Source organism: Amphibalanus amphitrite, unplaced genomic scaffold (genome assembly GCF_019059575.1).
Source record: "Amphibalanus amphitrite isolate SeventyFive unplaced genomic scaffold, NRLGWU_Aamphi_draft 001448F_arrow, whole genome shotgun sequence".
NCBI classification, from domain to species: domain Eukaryota; kingdom Metazoa; phylum Arthropoda; class Thecostraca; order Balanomorpha; family Balanidae; genus Amphibalanus; species Amphibalanus amphitrite.
In genome coordinates, this window is record NW_024882941.1 from 105,615 (window position 1) to 131,357 (window position 25,743).

Here is a 25,743-nt window from a genome sequence, read left to right on the forward strand (position 1 = left end):
GCATTGCTCTCGGTTGGGGGTAAGCTCGCCCACTCGCATGGGGTTATTCCAATGTGTTAATTTTATTTTAGAACAGCGATGTTCGAAACAAAATGTCGTACTTAAGCCAGCCTGCCTCGTTACCCCTCACTACAAACACTTAGACGGTCCTTTCATAACATCTGTAGGTATAAATATCAGGGCTGTATGGTATAATAATAACAGTGCATCATATCTCAGTTTTTAGCTAAATACCCTTAAAATATAGGTAATTTTTGCTCTATAACTAAACAATATGCAATTTTTGTTAGCTTTACCTTTTGCACTGGCGTTACCTCAGCTGCCACGCTGAAAGGACAAACAGTTGAGCATTTTATTGTGAATAATTTAGCCGGAAACGGGGTGGCCGGGCATCCCCCGCGCCCGGGCTTCCCCGGCTTCCCCTATGTGTAGGTTTGTTGAAAATTGTCGACATTCGACCTGAAAATCGGCGAAATTTGGCCTTCAACGACCTCTGGTGACCTAGCTTTTGACCAGACCAAAAAAGTGACCGAAGTAATATCGGATCATTATTTTTGACGTCCTTTCGAACGCCGCCTTTCCTGTATCGCTACGTGGCCCAGGAGCCGAGTTAGAGGGAGGGGGCGTTCACTGTTCACCCCCCCCCCCCCCCCAGCGCAGGGCGTGGCAAACCAGGACTGCCGGGCCCCAGCGGGGCGCGGGCGGATACCAGTCGCTGCGCTGCGTCCTGTAACGGCGCACACATGCTCGTTTTTTATCCAGGCTCCTCTACCTCAATAGAGTCGCGAAACAGGGAGAGAGCTGAGAGTGGCCACCTCCCCCTTGGCCAGTAGCGGCGGAACACTTTTAATTAAGGGGGGGGGGGGGCACTGCCGACTTTTGGTCCCATTCTTTCCATGCAACCCCCATAGGGCTGATGTTTAAATGCCAAAATCAAAGGGGGGGGGGGGGGCACGGTACCCGGTGCCCTCCCCGTTCCGCCGCCTATGCCCTTGGCCGCAGCGGCCGCAGCCTTATATAAAAAACGACAGGCCCGACGATCTGTGGCCAAAATACTTCCCTCAGTCTACTAAGTCCCTAGCCCCCTCCCCCTCCCCCGGGTGAATGCTAAGTTACGTGTCGAAGATCCAAGACACGGTGCCATGGTAACAACGGTTATGTAGCCTTGGCAACAACTGAAACCTAAAACGCGTTGGCGGGGCTTGGCAACTGGCCAAGGTGAGATGCCTTCAGCCGCCCTCTCCCCTCCCCGCTCCACCGCCTAACCAACGCCTAACCTGCCACGGGGCAGCCGCCTATGATCACGCCTAAGACGCGTGATTTTGTATCACGCGACTAGAAGAGGGCGGAGTCAAAGCCCAATGGCATGCTGTGATTGGTGCTGGCAAAAGATGCTGACTCACAGCGGACTGGCCTAAACTACGCCAGGCAGGCACGTCGATAGTCATGCCCAAGCTCACCCATTGCCTTCAATACGTCACACTTGCCTATTCCATATGGTGACGTCATACCTCAATATCCTATGCTTTTATGACAATGAATGTTACACTTTCGAAAGGGCTCTGACAGAAAAAAACGACTGTCGGGTCAGTGACTATCAGGGTTTTAAGGGCGCACCTGGATGCACACACTGATTGAAAATTTCCTTATGCCCTTGTGAAAAAGAGCCGAATATCCGGTCGCAATACAGGCTATTATCCAGTATTTTACTATCCTATTGGCAAGATTAACACTTTCTTTTAAGGAAAAGTGACATATTTTGTGCATAACGCTTCGTAAGGGAGAAAAAAAGGGGTAATTCTCGACCTTTCATCGCGACATGACAAGCAGAAGCAGCAATCGAATTGCCATCGTGACGTCATAAGAAGGTGGGAACGAGCGCCGAGCGTCCAACGCGCAAAGGCTGGATACCACCCAGTGTCATAAAGGGCCTACGTACCAGACGCCATTTTCTCTTCCTTTTTCAAGCTTGTGAATGACACGGAATGGTGCTACCCTTCTTATTTCCAATTTGATTCGCTCATTTGAACTATCTAAGTACGTCTGTTACTTTGTGGTGCAAAGGTGCTGGTGATACGTCTTTAGTGGAAGTGGGCGTCGTAAAATACGGAACGTAAAATACGGAACGTATTTATGAAATCTGGCCGAGGCAGAAACGGCGCTGAGAAGACATTCAAGATATGCGCGTAATAAATACATCAAGTAAGATAATACTGACAGCTGAGCTTTCCCTTTCTCCGTTGACACCATTGTTTTGTTTAGCTAGAATTACTGTATTTCTTTTCTCTCGTTGCCTCTGTTGCCGATTCGTCGGTTTGCTGGGGAAGGTGAAAAATTCACAAGTGAAGGTGAGTGTCTGAGTTGAAGCTGATTTATTTTCAAGGGGCGGGTGGCAAGCCATAGTGTGCTTACAGGCCTACAATTTGGTGCTCATTCTCCAGACTGAACTTAGTTCTTGAAGATAAAATTAATAAAAAACAAGTTGAGACAACCCTTCCTACAGACTTCATGCTGGGGTGCTTATTGTTATGTAATCAAATCAAGACTCAAAATCCCAGTCCATAATGGGCATTGGGCATTGGAATATGCAGCTCATGGGCATTGGAATGATTGAATAGGTAGGTACCTAGTGCCTAGCTACTATGCATTGTGAGTTTCTGGTTTGCCATGAGATGATGCATGATGAAGTTCAAGTTCAGGTATTTCTCTCCCAGACTGCTAATATGGCATGATAAAGATGATGAACTATTAGAGTACCTATAGATAATCAGCGCACTGCTGCACCAGCCACCCTGCTATTAAAAAGAGTGTTTAGGTGGGTAGCTCATCATGCAGAAGCTTCTCTGATTATAATATTACTTATGTAGATACCTACCTACCCCAGATCAACATTGGTGATATCCTAGGATACAACAGTGTAGTGTAAGTTGGATTAACTATGCTTAGCTTTGGTCATGTTTACATACCTACTAGAGCCTTAAAGCTGGCCTGATCTTTATTTGTACTAATGATCCCAAAATTTAATGGCTAATCACGTAGGATGTGGCTTATTCTTGCTTTGATTTGTGTCTTGAAGAGCAGATGTAGAAAGAATAGGAGCAAAACATTTTTGATGAAACATGCAGAGTGCCTGCATTGTATCATAGACCCCCAACAAATTGAAATGTCGAGGTGATTTTGCACAACCCTGTGAGCATCTACCTGTTGCCCTTTGCTTGTATCATAGGTAGTGCATACTTTGTGTTTACAGAACTATAGGTAATAGACACGTTTTTTCGGAGCACATAACAAAGAAAACATAACATAACAAAGTCTCAGGTCAACTGGTAACCCCTGAGGTCAGGTCAGTGCCCTAAGGTATAGATTATAGACAATGGCTTTGCCAAAAATGGTTGCGGAGCTGCGATCTTGGTACCATTGTGCCAATCATGCTCAGTTGCATCTAATGAGCTACTCTTTATTTGGTTGAATTCAACTTTGGGTGCTGACCTCCATTCAAGGTCAGGTCAAAGCCTCTCAGGTCACGAAGCTGGTCAAAGGAGGTCATATCACATATCATTTGATCTGGCAGGTCTTCATGAGTTCATTGGTGGCTTTTCCAACTCGCTGACTTAATTTGATTGGGAATTATTGATGAAAAACTGATGATGTACTCTATTTAGTGATGTCATATTTGATGTCACACTTGATTTCATAGGTACTTGATGTGACACTAGGTCAACAAATCAAAAGTTAAACATCTGACCTTGCAAGGTGTGTATAAAATTGCAAGTCCATGTGCTTGAGGTAGTCTTAGATTATTTCTGGCATGAGAAAATAGTTTCCCTATTTCCCCAATTGACTTATAATGGTGAGGCTATGTGACCTACCTGACCTCAAGTGACCCTTTTGACAAATCCACTTATTATGTCATAGCTCAGTGACCTAACCTGACCTGAAAGTGCACTTGATATCAAAAGATCCAGCTTGAATCAAGGGTCAAGTGTGCCAACTTTCAGTTCAAACCATCGCGAAAAATCCATCAGGAAAGGGGCGACAGCCGCCCCCTTCCCCTTCCCGCCAACGGCAATAGTTAAGCGTTGGTCGTATTTTCGTCAGGTTGAAAATAAGAACTCTCCCTTTTTCATTTTGTTCTCTTCAATTTTCATATATGATCCTTACTCCTTAGTCCTGACTCCTGTCCCGTAACTCGTTGGTAGAACATTGTACTCTGGTTCCGTGCGTAGATTCCAGTCGCTCCGGCGCTTGACAGGTCTACTCTGACTACGAGACTCTGTCTTTGATATATGGATGATATATGGATGAATATTGACTAAGATATCAATTTTCTAAACAAGTGGCACGGTACAATTCAGGAATTAGGGCATCCACATGATTACCTTCGGTGGGCGCCAACTCTGGTCTGGTCAATCCATCCATTCATGACTTACAACACCAGAAATATTAACTTTAACCACGGTTTAACTAACTGCTCTGACTCTCATAGTTTGGGTGTATGGGCGTGCAAATGCGTGTTTCGAACTGCTTTTATTATTCGTCCAGCGTTGTGGTCTGCTCATGGGTGGAAGTTTGTGCCGAGCTGGAGGTGCTCGGACGCAACAAATCCGCCACCTCCCTAGCGGTGAGTGGTGACCTTGACCTCCACCGTCTGTTGCGGCTCCAAAGCCAAGTCGGTGTGGAATTGGGAGAGCTCGGGCACCCCCAGCTCGGCACAAAGCTCCATCTGTGTTTGTAATTTACGTGCTTACTCTGTTAGTGTGTTTCCGATTTGTGTCGCGCTACCACCGCGGCAACTCACCTTGTATTCGTCTGTACCACACCTGGTCACCTGGCCGGCGACTGCACAGAGTAAATAAATATCCAGCGGCACGGATCGCACGCGCACAGGCCATGGGTTCCTTCACACTGCACCGCAGGGCGCAGGTGCCGTGCGGGTCAGTCTACCTGCTCGGCGGCCGTGGGCTGGCGCAAACCAGCGGCAAACGAAGTGCCTAATAACTGGGTGGCCAGGCGCGGCGGCCAAGATGCCGTGTTGGGGCGCTATAATAAACACGGCTACGACAGCAGCCGTCCAGGCAGCCTTCCAGCCTCGTCTGGCGGGGCCGGGCGCGTGCTGACTAATGTTGTCGAGTTTGGGCGGTATAATAACAGCCAACTCTCACCGTACATTTAATTGTTCTTCACTCGTCCTGGCTTTGTGGGAAGGGTGAGTGGTGAGGGTGTGTGTCCTCCATTTCGCCCCGGAACAAAAACGTCTGTGCTGTGCGCCAGACGTAGCGAGTGGAAGACATCCAATTTTAAGGTTTCGGGTCAACCGGTGACATTTGAGGTCAGGTCAATGCTCCAGGCGGGGATGGTGAAAGCTTCGCAAAAATGGCAGCAGAACTGCAGTTTTTGCACCGTCGTGTTTGTCATGCGCCGAGTGACACTTTTGCCCGGGATAGGACTTAGGTGTTGACCTCAAATCGAGATCAACTCATTGCTGCTTAGTTCACAAAACTGGCTCAAAGAAGTCATATGATATATCATTTGATTTGGTAGGTCTTTCTGGGTCCATTGGTGGCTTTCCCGCCTGGCTAGCTAAGCTTGATCGAGAGCTATCGACGACAAACTGATTGCCTTCGTGACGTCATATATGACGTCATGCAATCTCAGCAATTCACAAGTTAAGCATCGCGATATGAGATCGCGATACTATGTTCTTGAGATAGTATTAGATCATTTCTTACGCCAAAATATTAGTTTCCATATCCATAGATGGATAATTGTGCTGTACTGTTGGTGCTCGAGCGCTCCCATTCCGCGCCGGCTTGGCTTTGGAGCCGCGACAGATGGCGCGGGTCAAGGTCACCGGACACCGCTAGTGCGGCGGCGGATTGGTTTTGTCTGAGCACCCATAACTCGGCACATTTCTCCACCTATGTCCACACCTTTATGAAAAGATCACCTGAAAATATCACTTTGGTATTATCATCGATGAAAAACATAGAGCAATTATGTATGATGTTGGGAGCTGTCACCATCGCTCGTTGTTGATTGTCTTTTGACACGTCTCCCGTTTACCGTATTTCGTAGCAGTTTATTTGTGAGTGTTTTGGACGTGTATTATACAGTTCTAGTAAAGATACAACATCGTGGTGAAGACCGCCTTCACCCGTTAAGTGTACGACAATTCTAATAAAACGATTCTCGTTCAGGGCCAAATCATCCATGAAGCGGCTAAATTCTTCAGTAATGGACATGACTTGCGCCAGCCCGTCTTTCCTCTGGCCTTCCTTTTCGTCCTTATGTCATCCTCTACGGCTAAAATGAGACAAGGAACTAACCCAGGTGAGCCGAGCAGAGGAACTGGGAACTAAATTCTAATCTATGTAGGCTACATTAGGCAGATACTCCCGCTTGCTTTATATTGGTTTGGGGACACTGAAACAAAGCAGGAATAATTCATTCCAGTAGGTATTATGGTATCGACTGGGAACACTTGCAATCTTCAAAAGTCTTGGTCAGCCCGTTCCAGTCGGGCGCGTCTGTTTTCCTTTGTTGGAAGTGGCAGATTAAAGAAAAACTGAGCCTGAGACACCTAAGCTTGAAATTCTGCTACCTTGTCCGATGGGTGTTGATTCAGTCGAGGTAGGTACCTACTTCTCAAATTGTCCCTCTATGTAACCGAGGGAAAATGATTTTAGGTGCTTTTACCTTTGGCTTAAAAGGCCATTTTTCGTCCTCGTGTCATTTCTGATGCCAAAGGAAACCATGGGACATGGGTGAAATATACCGGTATCTTTTTCTCTTTGAGATAGTGCAAGTGCTTTTTTTTTTGCTTAGCATTGTCGACAATCGACAATTCTTTACGACAATTATTTAACCTTTGGTAACCTTCGTGACCTATTTCCACCGAACCGAAGCATATCCGAGGCGCTTTCGCAATCTAGTTTTTCCAGCCATTGACCGTTTTTGATCACGTTGCAATTGAGAATGTGCGTTGGGCAGTAATAAATCTGCTCCCGCAGTGCGTGGCGAGCCAGGACACCCATCTGCGGCGCACGAACTGTAGTTTGATGCGAATTGCTGACCTTAAGTTATGAGGGATATTATGTGCTCTACCTTATATACACAGTGGATACCATTACATTAATAGGTAACAGCGATTAACAAAAGGAGCGATGGCATCGCTGATTTGCATGTTACGCAATATAAAAAATAGGAGAGGGGAGGGATGGCGGGGCGATGATATCCGCCCGCCGTCAATCGGTCCGTGTGCGCTGTGCCATGTCAGTATCACCGTTCTACCCCATTAGTCTGACCCCTCCCTCCCCTCCCCGCGTGTCGACAGACCCGGTCCCGCCTGACCCCTCGCTCCCCTCCCCGCGTGCCGGCAGACCCCGCGCCGTGTGCCGACTGCAGCTGGTGCGCCTCCGCCATGGACATGGAGGACAGCGACCAGGAGGAGCTCGAGGGGCCCGAGAAGGACTGCGACAGCCAGGATGAGCTCTCGGCCGAGCTGGCCCTCGAGCGGCGGCTCGGCTTCCGGCCGCAGAAGCGTCTCTCGTCGCTGAACCACCTGCCGTACAGCGGCGGACTCGACCAGGAGGCGGCCGACAACCTGGCCAAGATCAAACTGAACCTGGCCACGGCGGTTACTGAGAACGACCGACGCGGCTTTCAGCTCTACACACGACGACTGGAGATGTAAGAGATGCAGGGGAGAAGGGAGGGGAGGTGCACGCGTGTTCGATGGGTCAGACATGTTACGGTGCGTGAAATTCGTTTCTATCTTTTTGCAGCATCTTTTTTAATATTCTCGTTGTTGTCATTGTTTCCAGGATCCGGGATTTATGAAACCTCTCATACAATGTGTGCTGAAAGTACATTGAAACAGAAAAGCATTGGCTCAGTTCCTGACTCTTGTAATATTGTGAACGCTAACTTTGATTTATTTGCGTTTCCAGATTTTTAAACAACTACCTCCTGTTCATGTCGAAGGAGGACCACGTTTTATTTGTGAAGCTGTATTTGGCCATGATGCAGCGGTCACCAACTGACTACAGGAACATTGGCAACTGCAGCAAACTAGTGCGGCGGCTGCTGAAGAGGGCGTGAGTATTGTCAGCCGCTTCAAGATGTTTTTGCAAGTTGATTTTGCACTTATGTAAACGCTTAAACGATAGTCATCGCTGTGATAGTGTCCGAAGGGGCTTGTTCCTAGCGGAAACTTGCTTACATGATCGATTTAATGTCGGTTTATTTCACCTGTCGTTTTTTTTTGCATGTGTACGCCATACGCCAACTCGTGTGTCTTTTCAGCTTCGACCGGATGATTTGCTCAGCTGGATGGTTTTTTTTTCTCCACAGAAAACGACACTTGTCGAGGGACGACCTTGTAATTGAGTGGCGTCCGATCTATGACCTGTACAAGAGCTTCTCAAAGCACCCTTTCAAAACCATGCGACTCAACTTCCATCTCGAGTAAGAGGGTAAAAGCACCATGGGTCTCTGACGCCCATTGTGGTGGGTCATGCGTCGAATGCAGTGATGTAGACTGATTATCAGCAGAAATACTACGGTTAGGCTGGAGCCCCGTGGACTCTGCGCCTAAGCGGAACCTATGCTTCGTTTTTCGAACTGCCAATATTTTTGCATAAAGCAAGCTTCAAAAAGAAAATGCATTATTTCATTTCATTCTTTACCTACGTTTTTTTTAACACTGGTGCGTGAAGATACACACCAAAATACGTGTAGCGTGATCTTGATTCAAGCCATCGTGAACTTAAACTAGACTATCTGGAACACTTATGGAGCTAAACTCTGCGGCTCCAACCATGTCGGCCTGTGTGTTAACGGTGTTCCGTTTCGTTCGCAGCTCTACTCCAAGGAGTGTGAAGTCGGTGGCTCGTGTTTGTAGGAGGTAAGCGAGACTAAGGTCACCAGATTTATTTCATCCCGTACTTCATTCACTTGTGTAATTGTCTGGCATCTTACGATTACGATAACGTCTACCGTCTAAGGACGATGTTGCGTTTTTATGCACAGGTTCTGCTGTTCGTGCGGCTAAAATATTCTAGATTTACGTCAGTTCGGTTGCCACCATCGCTCCAACAGCTAGATGCCGTTGTCCTTTGTTTCATTCGAACTTGTTACTGCACAATCTTATCCGTCGTCAACAGCTGTCCTTATCGTCCTTGGCATGCCTTATCTGGTCAGTCGTTCCCGGACAATTACACATCTGTGATAATGCAATGTCCTATTCGAGTGTCGATGACTCGTGGATTCTCGATAGAACCACCATTTAGCTGCCCCTCCCCATCACCCAACCCCTCTGGCCTCTCCTTTACCTCATGACCTGACCTACGCCCATAGTAGATTCGGCCCCACTAACTAAATGATAGTCCCACCCCACTGTTCAACCCCTCCCCCTAGAAACTCCCATCCACTACCCGACTCCCCTTTAATGGCTCTTCATCGCTGAGACTTACCCCTCCCCTTTCCCCCATAGTTTCTTCCCAGTGGAGGCCACAGAGGAGATCCTGGCTGAACTGCTGCCGGGTCTGTGTCCGTTCGACACCAACGCCACCTGGGTGCTGGAGTGTCTGGAGGCGTTCCTGCCGACGGACCTGCCGCCCGAGCTGTACGAGCACGGCTGGCGCCTGTGGCTGCCGCAGCTGACCAACCTACTGCAGATCATGGAGAACAGCGGCGCCTGGGATCAGGTGGGTGGGGCACTGAGAGGAGAGGGTGTCGGGAAGGGTGGGGAGTTGAGCTGGAGTGGTCAGCTGAGAGTGCCTTCGAATTAGGCGGCCTTGGATGAGTGCATACTGCCTTAGTTCGCACTTCGCAATCCATATGGCTCGGTAAAGCTGAGAAAATAATTTGATGACCGTTGGAGCTTAGGTACTAGTATCTAGACCACACAATTAATGCAGCTACTCTTATGATTAGATTCATTCCGCTTAAATACCGAACCGTTCGTGCTTATGTTCGTCTGCTTTACACGTCCTATTAACATATTTGCGTCCGTTCTTCCTCTCCCAGTCTCTGTGCACGCTGATGGCGCGGCTGGCGTACGAGAACCCCGGCCAGATCGACTGGTCTACTCTCCGTCCGGAGGTATTCGCTCGCCTCCTGCGCTCGTTCGGGCTGCCCATCTCGTACAAGAAGGTGGCGCAGCCGCGCTCGGACGTGGATGCCATCCCCGGCCTCACCTCCTGGGTCGTCGGCATGCTGGTGAGGGACGGCCAGACGCGGCGGGAGAGGATAGTTGTTTTGGTAAATTAAACTGCTTTGGTCGGCCATCAAGCTCACATGAAAGGCAGATTACTTACTAAAACAACTCGCTGTGACCTTTTTGTTCTTGTGCAGTTATCCTGTTGTCATTGATAAGTCTTATGGCTGCCCTTTTTGATTAGTCTTTTGGCTGCCCCTTCAATCACTTACCAAGCACCCCAATCACAGGCAAGCCGTCACCCCGGCGTGACAGCTTGCTTGCTCGTTGAACTTCGATAACTCCATGATCACATCACTTATTGGCCACGGCTACTCCTTATTGCGGTCGCTCCGTGTTGAGACTTACCTGCCCAGTCTGTCCCGTCTTCCCCCACTGACAGTCCACCTCTGCGTCCCTTCCTCCCGCTCAGGGCGGCGGCACGGAGACCCAGGTGTACCTGGACCGTCTGCTGGAGGCCGTCGAGTCTTACTACTACGCGTCCAACGCGGGCAGCTGGCAGGACCCGCTCAGCCGCTTCCTCAGCCACCTCTGCTCCGTGTTTGTCCGCCGTCTCAACAGGTCAGTGGCCCTGGCAGTAACCGCCTCTTGGACTGTATTTCTGAGGGGATGGGGGACGCCGTGCTATAATTTCTTTCTTCATGTGTTGTGTCCCTGGACAGTTTTTGCTATTAATATTCGGAGTTCGGTGTTTCGCTTCTATCTTGTTGAATCGTCGGAGTAGCTGTTTAGGGCTAGAGCGTCCCCCATGCCGAGCCCCTCTAACCCATCTAACTAGACCTCTTCGGCTTTGTATTAACTCATCCTTTAGCTAAACTCTCCCTTGTGTACCGTCAGAGAGCGTCACAAGAAGGCCTCCTGGTTCCACTACACGGCGCCGGGACACGAGCTTTCCGATGACGATGTCACCCGCTTCGTCAAGAGCGTGCTGCCCTGCGCCCTGCTAGGCATCTACTCATGGTAAGGCTCGCTCGGGGCTGCTGTGGGAATGGGAAAGTTTTAAAGGGAAGAGGTAGGGCTGTTTAGCTGGGGATGAAATGATTTTGCACGCCAGACTTATCATGGTGCGACAGCCATTGATATGCTATATGCGCGGCACAATATCGATTACAACGTGCCTCACTGCGTGCAATGCGTCTTTATTTTTACATTTTCTAAGATAGCTGCTTCATTTTGACGATGCTCGCTCAATCCAAGCTTTTACGCCTGTTCACTGAACGTCTGCACATCTTCGTGTCTTGACAACAGGGGCCACAGCCACCGTGCGACCAAGTGTCTGCGCGCGCTGGCCCAGCTGCGTCCAGATCTGGTCATCACACCCATCATTGAGAGGTACAGACGGCGCTCGAGACTTCTGGGCTGTGTAGTGTGTACGAGTGGCTGGTAATGGTGGCACAGTCTGAAAATGATAGGTAGACGCATGGCAGGTGGTAGCAATAGCTTTTGTTTTTGTTCACCATTCTTTGCGACGTGTGCATAATTGCTTGTATCGTTTGTGACGTGCGTACCGTTACCTCAGTTTCCACCAGTGTCTGGAACCGTGACGTTTCTGTTGTGTCCCCCAGTTTCCACCAGTCTCTGGAGTCGGTCACGGAGCCACATCGCCTCACCTCCACAATGAACGCCGTGAGCGCTGTTCTCCGCACCATGACCGAGTCAGGCCCGCGGCCAGAGGTGGTGCCGCTGCTGCAGCTCGTGCTGCCCGGCATCGATCCCAACGACAAGCTGAAGACCATGTGCACGTTCGTGCTGATCGACCGGCTGGCCGATATGATCACGTTTGTGGACTGCTCGAGCGAGGCCGACAACCCGGAGCTGACTGAGGTAGGTCGTTGAGGAGATTGGGGAGAGGAAAGAGAAAAGCAGCCTGTGGTGTGAGTTCGAGCTCAGTGGTGGTTGGGGTGATAACGGATTTGCTGGAAGGGGACCGTGGCCGCTGCCAGTGTACAGCTAGTTGATCTTCGGCTTTTGTCCTTTTTGCGTGTTTTTTTTTAGTTATTCCATCTTTTTTTTAAAGACCGGTCTTTTAGCCCATGTTTGCTCGTCTGTGCCCCTGGATCCATGTACGACTCTAACCTCCCTCACCTCCCCTCTCTGCCTCTCCCCAGCTGGAGCAGCAGGCCTGTCTGCAGACGGCCGGCATGGAGGACGTGGTCCTCCAGCTGCTGTCGCGCTTCCTGGCCCTCCTGGAGCCCAACAGCCAGGAGGGCAACTCGCGGCCCGACCAGCAGCACAAGCGCGGCTCGCAGGAGGAGACCGTGCTGCCCACTGTGCTCCGCACAGCCTGTTTTAGCATCCTGAACAAGGCGTCGCCGGAGATCCAGCGGTGCGCGGTGCTGAAACTCCGCGACTGCATGGCTGGGAGGATTTTGGAGACGAGACTTTCGGGAAAGCTGGCGGCCGTCATCTGCTGTGGAGCCATCATGGTTAGTTTACGGGTGGCTACCATGGCTGTTTTGCTAGCTATTTGACATGGATGCTGTCAATTTTCCTTTTAAAAACTTAAAAGGAGAAACCACAGACCGGTTTTCCACCAATATTGTCTGAGAAAGGTTCATTTAGAAAATATGTTAATGTCTCATTTTGAAGATTTTGCTCGGGCCATGATGCGTGTCGCAGTTACAGTCTTTATGTGACATTTTATGTGCTCACACTACCTCGGTCGGTCCTCACCCGATGACTTGCTCTTCTCAGGCGAACCCGGAGCTGGGTCTGCGCACGCTGATCCCGCCGGTAGTGCAGACCATCCTGGATCTGTCTGAGGACGTTCAGCACGAGGAGAAGCTGGACCAGGAGCTGCTCTTCAACCTGCTGCTGCTCAAGGAGGTGAGGATGGAAGGGTCGCCGGGCCTGACGGAGTCTAAGGAAAGGAGTTCACCGGCCTTCAGAGCGTGCTATCGGAGGTAAGATAGCTAATGTGATGATCGATGGCCAGAAAACTGAGCTGAGCTAGAGGTAATTCCTGTCGTCATTCCCCGGTGTCCGTTGACCACAGTATGTCGCGGCCACGACCCTTCAAAGGCCTCTACCAGTGCCCCAGTCTAGTTAGCTACTATCCAACGCGTCGTCCTTCGCCCAGCCACTGACAGTTATACCCTCCCCTCTGCTTGCGCAGATGGTGTGCTCGTGCGGTCAGTACCTGCTGCCGTACCGCCCGCTCCTAGAGCAGGTACTGGAGCGCGGCCGCCACCTGGCCTGTCCGGAGGGCGCCGAGCTGACCTCGGAGCTGTTGCTCAGCGTGCTGACCGCCCTGCTGGCCGTCTACATCACGGACCATGGAGGGCTGAAGGGCCGGCTGGCCGACCCTCAGCAGAGACACCTCATCGTCAGGGTCAGTGACGGCTACCCCCGCGTAGGAGGGGTTGAGTTATTGTGGGACCTGCTGCTGCTATTGTTTTGCGAAGGCGATTCTGCCTTAAGGCGTGGTGAGTATGGACTGTTGTCTCAGACAGAATTTTCTGGAGGAGCCGTATATGCTACCTGTCTTGGATAAAGGGTGCCGAGGACCTGAAGTCGGGGTGCCTCAAAATAAAAATTACCCCACATGAACAATATCTTGGGTAAGTATGATTGCATTCCAACCCCCGCTCAACCTACCGACAGGAATGGGGCAAGTGCACGGATATGCGCTCTCTGGAGATCTCTTGGCACGTGCCCACTGAGGAGGAGGTGCTCTGGGCTGACTCGCTGGTTCACCAGTTCGTCGAGCCGGAACTGGACGAGTTGGAGCTGTTCATGGAGGACGTCAGCAGACTCAACAAGTGAGTGACGACAGGGGCGGGAGTGGTGGCTGAGGAGAGCCGCGACAGTGTGGGTGTGGGCTGGTTAGTGTGGGGTGGCCAGGGGCTCAAATGTCTCGTTGGGAGTAGGAGCTGCTCTTTGGTCCCCTATGGCCGCCTGGTTATAGGGTAACGTCCCTACCTGCATCGGTCAGGGGAAGTGACCGCTGTTCAATCTGTGTTCACCGGTTATTACTCGTGTTTATGTAGGCAACTCTTCGCCCCTACTGTCCGCCTCCAGCATACGTAAAACATCCTTTTCGCACGCCGTCTTTTCCAACTTCACTGCCGGTCGCCGTCGGTGTTATAACGATTGCACCCTCTTCGCGTGTCGCCAGTGAGCAGCTGCTGTGCCGTCTGAAACTCCTCCACCACGGTCTGAAGGGCGCCTCGTACGCGCTGCCGGCCGTACGAGATCTGCCCATCGACCTGTAAGTAGCGCCCGCTCGGTAATCTCGAGACTTGAGAGGAGCCGGTAACTTAAAGGAATTACATAATTGCTTTGGAATTTAACCTTGGGATGGTTAGGCGTCGTGCTGCAGCTTTTGTAATGAAGGTTCTGTTTGTGTCTGCTGTATTATTTACTTTGGTTGTGTGTCCGTCAGCCTGAATATCGCGGTGGACATGAGCCCCCTGACCCTGGACACGGGAGCCGCCCAGCTGCCCAGCTGCGCCGGCCTGCGGGCGCGTATTCTGAGCGTCATGCACCGGCTGACGGACACGCTGACCACCCAGAGGCCCGACGATACCAAGTCGCTCGGCAAACTGTGCACGGTGAGTTCGGGCTCGGTTAGAATGGGCAGTGGGTAGTGGCTAGTAGTGGGTAACCAGTTGATGGGTAGTACAGTATTACAGCTGTACGCTGGACGGTGCGAATTTTCTCTTGCCCGTCAATCACTGATGAATTTCTGTTGATGTAACCCGGCCGGTGTTGTGAACATTTCCTGCAGGGTCTCCCAAATGATGGGGGTTCCCGATTCTCGTCCGCTTCATCTGCCACTCAGTCTTTGATAGGACCCTTTCAGTTGTTTGTGTGCTTCAGATAGTTTGCTTCTCCGCCTGAGCTCAGTTGTCAAACCCATCTCTCGGCTAACACAACCTCTTCTCTACCCCTCAGATTATGGAGACGGCCCTGTTCCACTTTGGTGTGAAGCGGAGTGAGAACGAGAACGAGATCAAGGTGATGCACACCACTCATTCGTCTCAGGGAAAGGACTTCGGGCCGAAAAAGTACTCCAGTCGCACCCTGGCAGCCTGGTGAGTGGAGCGCCGGCGCAAAGAGACTGCGTGGGGACTGATTGGATCGTGGTAGGTTTTTGTAGGAGTCGGGATTTAGTTACTGTAGATATTGGGACAGTTTTATAGTCGAGAATGCTGAGAATGCTGTGAATGATGAGATTTGGTGTGGAGCAGGCTTAGTGTTGGTATAAGTCCGAGTTTTGCGCGCGAAACAGTAATTCGGGGGTAGGTATACGATGTCCTAACCCAGGGCACTCAAATACTCGCCTGACCCACCCACTAATCCCGCCCATCCCACCTCTCAGGGTGCAGCTGCAGCACAACCAGCGGGTCGTCTACGGCAACACTGTGCCTTTCTGCGAAACCTTCCGCATGGTCATCCACGACGTCTTCAAGCTCGCCATCAATCACTACAGCTACGTGAGTGAAGCCGGCGACCGACCGTTGGTGTGTTTGGTCTAGAGCGACGTGACGGTGGAAGTGTCAAAAACAGTCGATGAGACGCGTTAGAGGGCTGGTACTGAAGCCTGGCGGTGCAGTGAATAGAAGAGGGACGATTTACTGATTTGAAACTTTTTCTGATAGGTTCCGAATTGGTATTTTATTTTCCCGCCAAACAAGAGTTTCGAGCAGCATCACTGCTCAGACTGTGACTGCATGGGCGTAAAATGACCTCAGTAGTCGGTGCGCCCTAAAGCCCCAATTAACAAACAAATACAAACAGACTGTGACTGCATTGCAGCCTACGTGCGGAGGGTATTGCAAGATGAGTAGATATGTCCCACCGTGGAGACAAGTCCCGCCAAAGGTGGACCTTTCCCTCACCGATGTGAGAAAAGGCGACATCCCTCCAGCTGTTCTAAAGGCTCGTGCGCTGGAACATATTTCAAGGTACTCTGACTACATAGCCTGTTATACTGACGGCTCAAAGACTGATGACCAGGGATGCGGAGCCGGAGCCGGAGTCGGAGCCGGAGCCGCCGGAGCCGGCATATTTTGCCCGGAGCCGGAGCCGGAGCCGGAGCCGGAGCCGTGAAACAATATAGCCCGGAGCCGGAGCCGGAGCCGGAGCCGCCAAAAAAGGGGGCGACTCCGGCTCCTTTTTATTTTTTGAAGAGGAAAAAAATAATTGACCTAGTTCGGTTTGACAGTACAAGGCAGTTAACAACATATGGTAAGTAGGTACGTCATGGGCCATCAAGTGAATGAAAAAGCCGAATATCCCCAGTATCCCACAGTACGCAATCAACTTCCTGTCTGCTCCTCCCCTTCCCCCCCCCCCCCACGTCTACTGCATCCCCAGAACATGAGGACCGGTCATCAGGTGACGGCCATTGTTTTGAAGCCAGTGCAGTGGATTGCGACTCCCAGCACCGTCTCTTCCCCCCTCCCCCCCCCAATGCAGCCGAGACGGGTGTCAGCTTACGATGGTTCAGTGAACTCCGATTCGCGGCGACTGCGTTTCCAATGCCATCGCTTCCTAGTCCTTTGTTCTGCCAGTTCTCTCCGAGGTGCGTTTGCGCGGGGACGCGATGAGCCGGTCATGGCAAAGAGTAACGCGTATAACCCATCCAATTTTTATTCCACCCGTATTTAATTGATTGCATAGGGGATGTACTGAGTCGGAGCCGGAGCCGGAGCCGGAGCCGCCATAACATTTCACCCGGAGCCGGAGCCGGAGCCGAAGCCGATTTTTTCTCCGGAGCCGGAGCCGGAGCCGGAGCCGTCTGAAATTTCCACGGCTCCGCATCCCTGCTGATGACGGTGCCGGGTGTGCTTTCGTCTGCGGCGACGCTGTGCGGTGTTTTACCTTACCTAAACATGCATCCGTTTTTTCCTGCGAATTGGTCGCTATCCTCAAACTCCTGTGTTTTATCGAGATTAATCCCGCTCGGTCATATGTTATTCTTTCTGACTCATTGAGTGGTCTCCAGTCCTTGTCACAATTCTATCCTTCTGACCCCCTCGCACAGGAGATTCTTCTTCGTGTGACAGCCCTCGACCGAGAGGGTACGTCGGTGTCTTTTTGCTGGATCCCTAGCCACGTCGGTATTCACGGCAACGAACGGGAGGACCGAGCTGCGAACCATGCTGCGCAGTATCCGTGCTCCCGCCGATTCCCTCTACCCGCCAGGGACTTTGTACCGGCGGTGGGCTCTTTCCTCCTCGGAAAGTGGCAGGAGGCCTGGAGCCAATCCCACGGTAACAAACTTTTACGTATCAAGCCAGGTTTAGCTACCTGGTTGTCGGCCTCACGCAGATCGCGACGCGAGGAGGTGGTCCTCTGCCGGCTTCGTACCGGGCACACTTATGGCACCCATGGGTTCCTTATCGGCGTTGGCTCCAGGCCTATTTGCACCAGATGTGGTGACCGACTTTCGGTCCGACACGTCTTGGTCGAGTGCCCGAGACTGGACGCTGAGCGATTGCGGTTTTTTGGATTGCGTGGCCCCCAGCTCTCTTTGAGAACACTTCTCCGCGACGACTCCCCTTTTCTCGATTCCTTTCGCCTCTTTTCGTTCATCACGGCCTCCGGGCTTCAGGTGATTTTTAACCCCCGACTTTGAGGAAGATTGGTTAGATATGGGCGTGATATAGCCTCGTTGCTGGTGCGCCCTAAAACACCAAATCATCATCAAGATGAGTAGATAAACCCCATATGTCCGTATCACAGGTGCGTCAGGTGGCGCAGAGCGTGCTGTTCCGCTGTGTCAGCCACTGCCAGCAGGCGCTGCTCGTGCTGTGGCCACTGCTGGTCGAGATGCTCGGGAAGCCAGACATCACTCACGAACAACTCAAGGTGAGGATTGGCGATGCGACAATAAGGGTACCTACCTGTGAAGTGTGCTGAATAGGAGTTGGGGTCATGTCAGAGGCTGAATAAGCATCTATGTGGTCATTTGCGATTATGGTCAGTGGCGCTCAGAGGCGCTCTTCAACCTGAAATTGACATCAGTGTATAACGAAAAAGCGTGATGCCTTTTTAACGCACGACCATTTTTATGCGTCTGGCATCCATACAGGACTTACAGGCATCCACACTGGCACCGAACGACTTAGCTGTCACTTGTCAGATGACTAATGAATGCTCGCTACGCTAGCCTTAAGGATACCCTCCATCTGACCTTCCCTGTCGCCACCGTTTCTCCGCAGGGTCTGCTGTACGTGGTGATCGGGCCCGGCATGCAGTCTCTGCTCTCCGTCCAGGAGTGGGACATGGCCGAGGCCCTGTGGCCTGCCCTGGTCACCTGCGCGAGCTCGGAGAAGGACTCGATTGTGGTGCTCATCGAAAAGCTGCGCAAGGGAACGGATCTGTACGAGGCGACCCCGCTGGAGCTTCAGGTCAGAACGAGGGTCACTGTCGGAGGGAGCGGAAGTTGGGATTGTAAGGTGTGGGTGGGTAGATGGGAGTCGGGTTATTGGGTGCTATGTGTGTGCGGCAGTATTGTTGTCACAGGGCGGTGTGACAAAGCAAGAGACGAGGTATATATGTTTTAAAATTTAAAACTTGACATAGAAGGATATTTCGTTAGCTTGGACGTCTCTGGACAGTCGTCATGGTCAGGTCTATATTTGATGCGACCTTTTTTTTGCTGAAGGCTTTGCAATTTATGAACTATTTGTCCTTCTGTCCGTACAGATGTCTGAAGAGTGTGTGAAGCTGGTGCCGCTGCTCTGGGCCAGCCCCCCGATCGTGAAGCCGCCCATCACCCAGTCGGCCTCCATCACCGCGGAGGGGGCCGAGCGCCTGGCCGCGCTGAGCCGACAGAACCGCGCCTCCTACGACAACCTGCTGGATAGCCTGCTGACGCTCATGGAGTCGGGCACGCTGTGAGTGATTGGTGTAGTTCCTGAGGTCTGCCCAATAATGTGGGCTAGTATGACAGTCCGTGTCCTGACTCGCTAAGGATTGGCACATTAGTCGCGAGGTCGGTTCACTGCCTGTTGATACAGTCTTGGACCGATTTGCTGTGGGATTAGGGTCCCGCGGCCGACGCATTCTGATTTCCGTCCGCTTCACCACATCCGACTCGAAGCTACCGGTAGGCTCCCAAAACGGTATCCGTCATCAAGGACATCCAGTTTCCCTGGTATCGTTTTTTTTCAATTCGTAGTCTATTTTGGACATCCGCAGCGAATGGCGGGGCGGCTCCGTCTGACCGACTGTCCCTTCCGACAGACACTGGCGGCGCTACGAGATGTGTCTGGAGTTCGTGTGTCTGCTGGTGCGTCCCGACGTGCCGGCGCCGGCCAGACTGGTGCGGTTCTTCCTGCAGGGCCTGCTACACACGTCCATCTTCGTCAGGAAGGTGGGTGGTCCGGTGGCAGCCGGTTGGGTGAATGATACAGAGGGAGGGCGGTGGAAGTGTTATGTTTGGCCAGGGAGGTAATTTGGTGGCTGGTGTCGATTTATGGATTTTTTTAAACATTAGTGATGGAGAAGGATTATTTGTATTGTCGATATATGACTGATATTTAGCCTCAGCAATTTTAATGTTGGACCGGCTAAAAGGAGATGTGATGTTGACTGTTGAGATTCAGATAATTTTTTTTTTTGCCATTGAGCTTTATTCAGTTGTTGTTCATCACCGAAGTGCCAGTGATATCTACAAGAAATGCAAATCCATAACGCCCCTGCCCGCCCTGTGCGCGCCCCGCAGACGTCTGTCCTGGCGCTGGGCGCCATCCTGAAGCAGCAGAAGGGCCGCCACGAGACGGTGGTCGTCGAGCCGTCGATGGTGGCCGCCCTGCACCGTCCCATGTACGCGCACCGGCCGCTCAGCGCGCCCGACGGCGACTGGCGCACCTGGTCTCAGTTCGGAGACCGCGCCAACAACCTCTGGATGCAGTACGACAGCGCCACGGCGCCGCGCGACGCCCGGGAGTGGGAGCACGCGCGCTACGTGCACAAGATGAAGTGGGGCTACGCGCGCTGGCCGGCTCAGATGCGCGTGTACAAGCAGCGCGCGGACGGCGAGACGGTAGCGCCGCCGCCGGCCGGAACAGAGGAGGCGGTGGAGGCCGTCAGGGCGTTCGTCGCCTCCCCTGAGTCGGTCAGAGATCTGGTGAACTTCCTCAGCCTGGAGGAGCACAAGGGACGCGACGTGTTCGCTCAGGCGCCCTTCATCCTCTTCAAGGTGAGATATGGCTGGGTGTGTCAGTGAGGTAGATGTATGCGAGCGAGAGATTGGTCAGAGGTGATTGAGGCAGTGATGAGGTATCCACTAGACGCTCCTCAAAATATGTGGGCTAGTATAACTGACGAACCGCCCGAGATATACGCCCTGCTGTGTTCAAGCATCTTGACGACAGCATTGGACCGACGGTAGTTTGACTATTGTAACAGTACCGCCCTGCGCCTTCCTCAGGGTCTGTTCAGGAACCACGGCGACCAGGTACTGGATGCGCTCAAACCTCACATGGACCGGCTCAGCGAGGACATGACCGAGAGTGCGCAAAAGTGCCTCTGCGAGATCATAGCAGGTGAGGGTCTCAGATATTTTGGCGGCCGAGATGGCGATGGTCATTGGAATGGGTGGTGGACGGTTGTACAGCGAGATGGTTGATGAATGATGATGATGGTTCAGGTTGACTTGACACTGCTGACAGGTCACAAGTACTTAGGTCTTACTTCAATCGAGACATGAGCAATAATCCTTTAAGCAAATTCGTGTCTCCGATTAAATCCTTGTGTCAACGGGCAGCAATTATATTTAAATGGTTCTCGAAATAAATGTTCTAATTATGTTCTTTCCTGTTGACGTCTCTCTTCCCTCCAGGCCTGGTGCGCGGCAGCAAGCACTGGCCGTTCGCAACCATCGAGCGGATGTGGCAGTATCTGCTGCCTCTGATCCGCCGCGGCCTGGGCAGAATCCACCAGGAGTCGGCCCAGAACTGGGGCGAGTGTGTCAGCCACTGCGTGGTGAGTGCTGAACCGAACTGAACTGCAACGAACCGCTGAACACTCAACTCAGAGTGGTTGCTAGACCATTAGGGAATTAGACTGTTCTACTGTTCTCCATGATTAATTGAATGGAGACATTTCCCACCGTAATAATTAATATTTATATTAAATATTTTTATTTGCTTAATATTTGAATGTAACACGACTTTCTTTTTATTCACTGTATCATGCTCAAGCTCCAATTCAGTGGCACAGGCTGCAGCGTACGCCATGGAACCGCCCTAATTTGTTCGTCGCGTCTTCCCCACGCAGGCGGACCGTGACCCGAACCGTCACCACTGGCTGCTAGAGGAGATGATGCAGCCCGCCTTCGAGAGGGACGAGTCCATGTTCCTCATCGGAATCAGACTCTTCCTGCTGCAGGTCAGCACAGGAAGAGGAAGGGATGGGCTGCCCGGGTAGGCCCAGGAAGGGCAGGCTAATGGTTGGGTGAATGGTTGGTACTTCAAAGAGTGAGATTTATGTTTGAAATGAGGACTCGCGAAGAGAGTGAATCCTAGACTTCGAACGAGGGCGCTTGACTTGAGAGAGTGAAGGTTATGTCGAGAATCTCTGTCCAACAGGAATCTCTGTCATACTGGGCTTTGGGAATCTCTGAATCCTACCCCGTACTGTGGTATGTATTCCAGGACCCCGTTCTCTCGAGTGTGTTTCTGTATCGTCACCCTTACCCCCGTTTCCCCCTGGCAGAACGTGGTGGGTGAGATGGAGTGGCGCGGCGCCGAGCTGCTGCACAGGGTCAAGGACATGGTGATGCCGCAGCTGGACCACCCCTACCAGAACATCCGCAGCAGGGTCGGAGGGTGAGTACTGGGACAGTGGCACTGTTACCCCGACTTATTCTCACCCAGACTTGTTATCGTCAACTTGTACAGACGAATACACAATGCACACTCCCGGTACTTACGCTTTCGGGTGTGATAAGAGTTATCATTCATTATCAGTAAACTACTCTGTTAGTCGGACAAGTAACTGCTCTCAGCTATAACTGAGGGTACGGCGGAAAAGGCGCCCAGTCCTGCTCAAAGGGTCTCATGACGCTTATTTATTTATGACTGAGACTGTGTCTGTGCGTTGTGACTATGACTAAGACTGTGTCTATGACAGGTTGCTGACCAAGGTGTACCATCTGGACGTGTACGGCGGTCCGGAGACCCTCAGTCCCCGCTCAGACAGTCTGGTGGAAGAGGTTCTGCCGCGACTCGACATCCTGCTCAACACAGACAGCAGCGGTCAGTTTCACATTCGAGGAGTGTGTGGATAGAATGGCGGTAGAATAACTCATCTGTTTCAATGACTTGTATAGACTAATCGTTTTCTTTAAAGTACCAATGGTTTGCTAAATTTTCGTTCATTGAACTAGTGGATTCTGTTCATTTTGTGACGCACTTGGAAGTATCGAAGCGATCCTTTCAGGCAGGTCTCTTGCACTCCACAATACAGCAATTATCGGTCTGACAGTGTCCGTGCTCTGTGCCACAGCGAATGGGGCGGCGGCCGACCCGGCCGGTAACGGCAGCTCCCCCGTCAGCGAGGAGAAACAGAGCGCCATGAGAGTCCTGAAAACCGGTAAGACGGCGAGATTGTCGTAAGGGGACGGCGAAAGTCGACACACCGTTTAAATGCCAAGCGCGATGTGGCTGCGGGTTGATTCTAGCGTGTATCACTGGTCGCGTTCACATTTCACTTTGTCTTCATCGTTTATACTTTTGGAAACTCCCCTCGGCATGTTAGTGCGTCACTGCCATGACTGCCCTCTCGAACCGTGTGCGCTGGTCGTTTCTAACACCATCCGTATGTCTCTGCTGCCCTCCGCAGTGTGCCAGTATCTGCTGACGTGCGCTCACACCATGCTCAAGTTCATCACGCCCAAGATGATGGAGCTGCTGCCACACCTGTGCGCCATGGAGTCGTACGACATCGATCGCGACCTGCAGGCGCACTGTGTCAGGGTGAGTTTAGAACTGCCTGCAGGAGTACTCAGGGACCTGCAGACACTATGTCAGTCTCTATGTGTAGAAGCTGTACAGGCGCACTGTGCCAGGGTGAGCTACGGGGCTGGGTTTACTTATTCAGGAGTCGAGACTTGTGGGTTGCCGTCCTTAATTCTCGACCAAGACTTCAGCAACTCTTAGCTTGAATGGAGAGTCGGAGACGCATTTTGTCTTGAAGGTTTTCTATTTCTGCTAGGGCTTTTTCTTCTTTCTCCTGGAAGGTTTTCTAATTCTTGTGTTATCAAAATAATTCCGATATCGCGGGGCATTTTTAGCGTACGCCAGACTGACATCTCCTTCCGCGCTCCCTCAGACGCTTCACGCCATGGCGGTGCCCCGTCACGACGCGGCCACGATGCGCGCCCTGCTGCGCGCAGTCGGCGTGGTGATGGACCACCCGTACTGGCGTGCGCGCGTGGCCGGCCTGGCGTTCCTGCAGGCGGCAGCGTTCCACAACATGTTCCTGCTGCTCGGCCAGGAGGACGAGGCGCAAACGGTACGACGGGTGACGGGCGATGGATTGGGTGGGACGGCCGGGGTGTATGGGTGTGTTTGCTGAGCAATTGCTGGTCGAAGATTTATCGGAGAGTGGCGATTGCTGGTTAGGTTTCTTTTTTTTTTTGGGGGGGGGGGGTAAACGAGACACTCTTTGTTGCTTCTTCCCTCACCCGGCCGAGTGTGCGATTTGTTTCCTCAAGACGTGTGGCAGTGTGTGACTTAGCTGTTTCCCCACGACGTGAAGGAGTGTCAGGTGGTTTGGCGCCTGACCCATGCGAGAGTGTGGTATTGGCCCCCTAACTGACATTATGCCCCGTTCCTGCAGGTGACCGAGTGTGTGGTGCGCGGACTGCACGACGCGCGTGTCGAGGTCCGCGAGATGGCCGTCCAGGTGTTCAGCGGACTGCTGCACTGCGGCTTTATCGACAGCGCGCGACAGCAGGAGCTCCGGGTAATTAGCTCACGATATTCGCAGTCGATAGAAATTAGTGGTACCATGTTGTTTGCTTAAACTTGTGTCTAACTTGCTTTTCTTCCCCAGAGGTTGATATGATCTGTTCATCCTTTCCCAATGGCACTCTCATCTTCAGATGATTGACCCACCCTCCCTTCTTTCTCTCCAACGGCGGCAGCACCCCTCCTCCGAGACTGACTTCTCTCCTCCCTCCTACAGTCGGAGTTTGAGCAGATGGCGTGCACGCGTCTGAGCCGGCGCGGCCGCGGCTCGGCACCCTCCCCCGACCACGTGGCCCAGCTCCGGCAGCGACACACGGGCGTGCTAGGCCTTTGCGCGTTCGTGAACGCGGCGCCGTACGACGTGCCGGAGCACCTGCCGCAGACGCTGATGACGCTGGGAGATCACGTCAACGACCCCCCGCCCATCCAGGTACGCGCTGAGGATGGAAGGATGGAAGGGAGGGGATCGTAGTCACAGGGTTAGAAAGCTGTACGACGACGGCCTTGCAGTCGGAACGCCCTCAAACTGAAATTGTCATCTTTATTGAACTTTAAAGGAGGGCAAAACTGGATTCTTGGGCAGGTATGTGATTAAGGAGCTTCTTTAGGACGTGATCTTATCATGCCATCACGTCATCTCTTATTGTTCCTCGTTTTGACTCGTCCACCGTGCCCTTGCCAACAGACCACCATCCGCAAGACGATGACCAACTTCAAGCGGACGCACCACGAGAACTGGCGCCTGCACCGGCAGAAGTTTACAGATGATCAATTGACGGTGCTGACGGATCTGCTGGTGTCACCGTCTTACTATGCGTGATACCTCCTCCCATCCCGCCGCCGCCGCGCAGCTAGGAACGCAGGGCCGGCCTCGGGCGGCCCAGGGACGGTCCACAAGATGTGGCGTCACGGCAGGCACCGCCGGTTATTCGGCGCCCCCGGGGGCTCGCCGAGGGGCGGTGTGCCCCTGCGCTGGGGTTCGGGCGGCTGGTCGGTGCCGGTCGCCGTTCCGATGGTGTTGTGCCGTGCGGTGGACGCAGAGCGCTGTGTGTCGAGGTCTGCGCGGCGTGGCTAGCCGAGGGACGGTTCCCAGCGAGTGATCCGGTGACGCGGTGGTCCGGTGAGTCGCTGACCGCTGTCGGTCTGTACAGAAGCCTGGTGAGAGGGTACTAAGAGGAGGGGGGGGGGGGGGGTCGGGGCGTGACAGGGGGATGGTGGGGAGGGCACCGCGTGTGTGGGACAAACTGATTGACCTTATGGTAGCGACCTCGGCAGGATCAGGACGCGCCTCAGAGCCGCGTGTGACCTGGCCTGACCTCCGTGAGGTGGGACTGTGACCTGGCGTGCGATCTGACCCGGGACGGCAGGCGTCGCGCGGCGAGAATGTTTTAGCCTTTGTTTTAGTCGGTGGCGGTGAACGCACTGCCACATTGCAGGGCTCGCGACGCGTGCCATTTCCCTCATTATCGTGCAGTTTTGCAAATTGTTTGATATCTTTATCCGTGAGGGTTGATGAAGACGAATATAGACACCCGATTCCGAACGATGTTTTAGTGTCAGTGACACTCGGGTCATTCCGAAAGCACGACACGA

At 52.4% G+C, this 25,743-nt stretch overlaps 1 protein-coding gene across 4 annotated transcripts; it reads left to right on the plus strand.

The window, feature by feature from the left end:
* The first annotated feature begins 1,891 nt into the window (after nucleotides 1-1,891).
* LOC122373127 (proteasome activator complex subunit 4-like) lies at nucleotides 1,892-25,693 on the plus strand. 4 transcript variants are annotated; one of them, XM_043350915.1, is made up of 35 exons: nucleotides 1,892-2,202; nucleotides 7,380-7,689; nucleotides 7,950-8,096; nucleotides 8,353-8,466; nucleotides 8,861-8,905; nucleotides 9,494-9,707; nucleotides 10,030-10,221; nucleotides 10,632-10,780; nucleotides 11,057-11,179; nucleotides 11,468-11,551; nucleotides 11,785-12,043; nucleotides 12,328-12,645; nucleotides 12,914-13,045; nucleotides 13,335-13,550; nucleotides 13,823-13,980; nucleotides 14,337-14,429; nucleotides 14,604-14,772; nucleotides 15,116-15,255; nucleotides 15,543-15,657; nucleotides 17,912-18,037; nucleotides 18,391-18,579; nucleotides 18,878-19,068; nucleotides 19,418-19,547; nucleotides 19,899-20,375; nucleotides 20,607-20,721; nucleotides 21,018-21,160; nucleotides 21,455-21,565; nucleotides 21,893-22,005; nucleotides 22,310-22,434; nucleotides 22,685-22,771; nucleotides 23,021-23,154; nucleotides 23,510-23,692; nucleotides 24,020-24,145; nucleotides 24,368-24,580; nucleotides 24,836-25,693. In XM_043350915.1, the coding sequence occupies exons 1-35, from the start codon at nucleotides 2,181-2,183 to the stop codon at nucleotides 24,968-24,970; spliced, it is 5,598 nt and encodes a 1,865-aa protein (XP_043206850.1). In that variant the 5' UTR covers nucleotides 1,892-2,180; the 3' UTR covers nucleotides 24,971-25,693. The 4 variants fall into 4 exon arrangements, with proteins under 4 accessions (XP_043206850.1, XP_043206852.1, XP_043206853.1 ...); XM_043350917.1 differs by having other exon boundaries at nucleotides 2,157-2,348; XM_043350918.1 differs by lacking the exon at nucleotides 1,892-2,202 and adding an exon at nucleotides 2,450-2,618.
* Nucleotides 25,694-25,743: the final 50 nt, after the last annotated feature.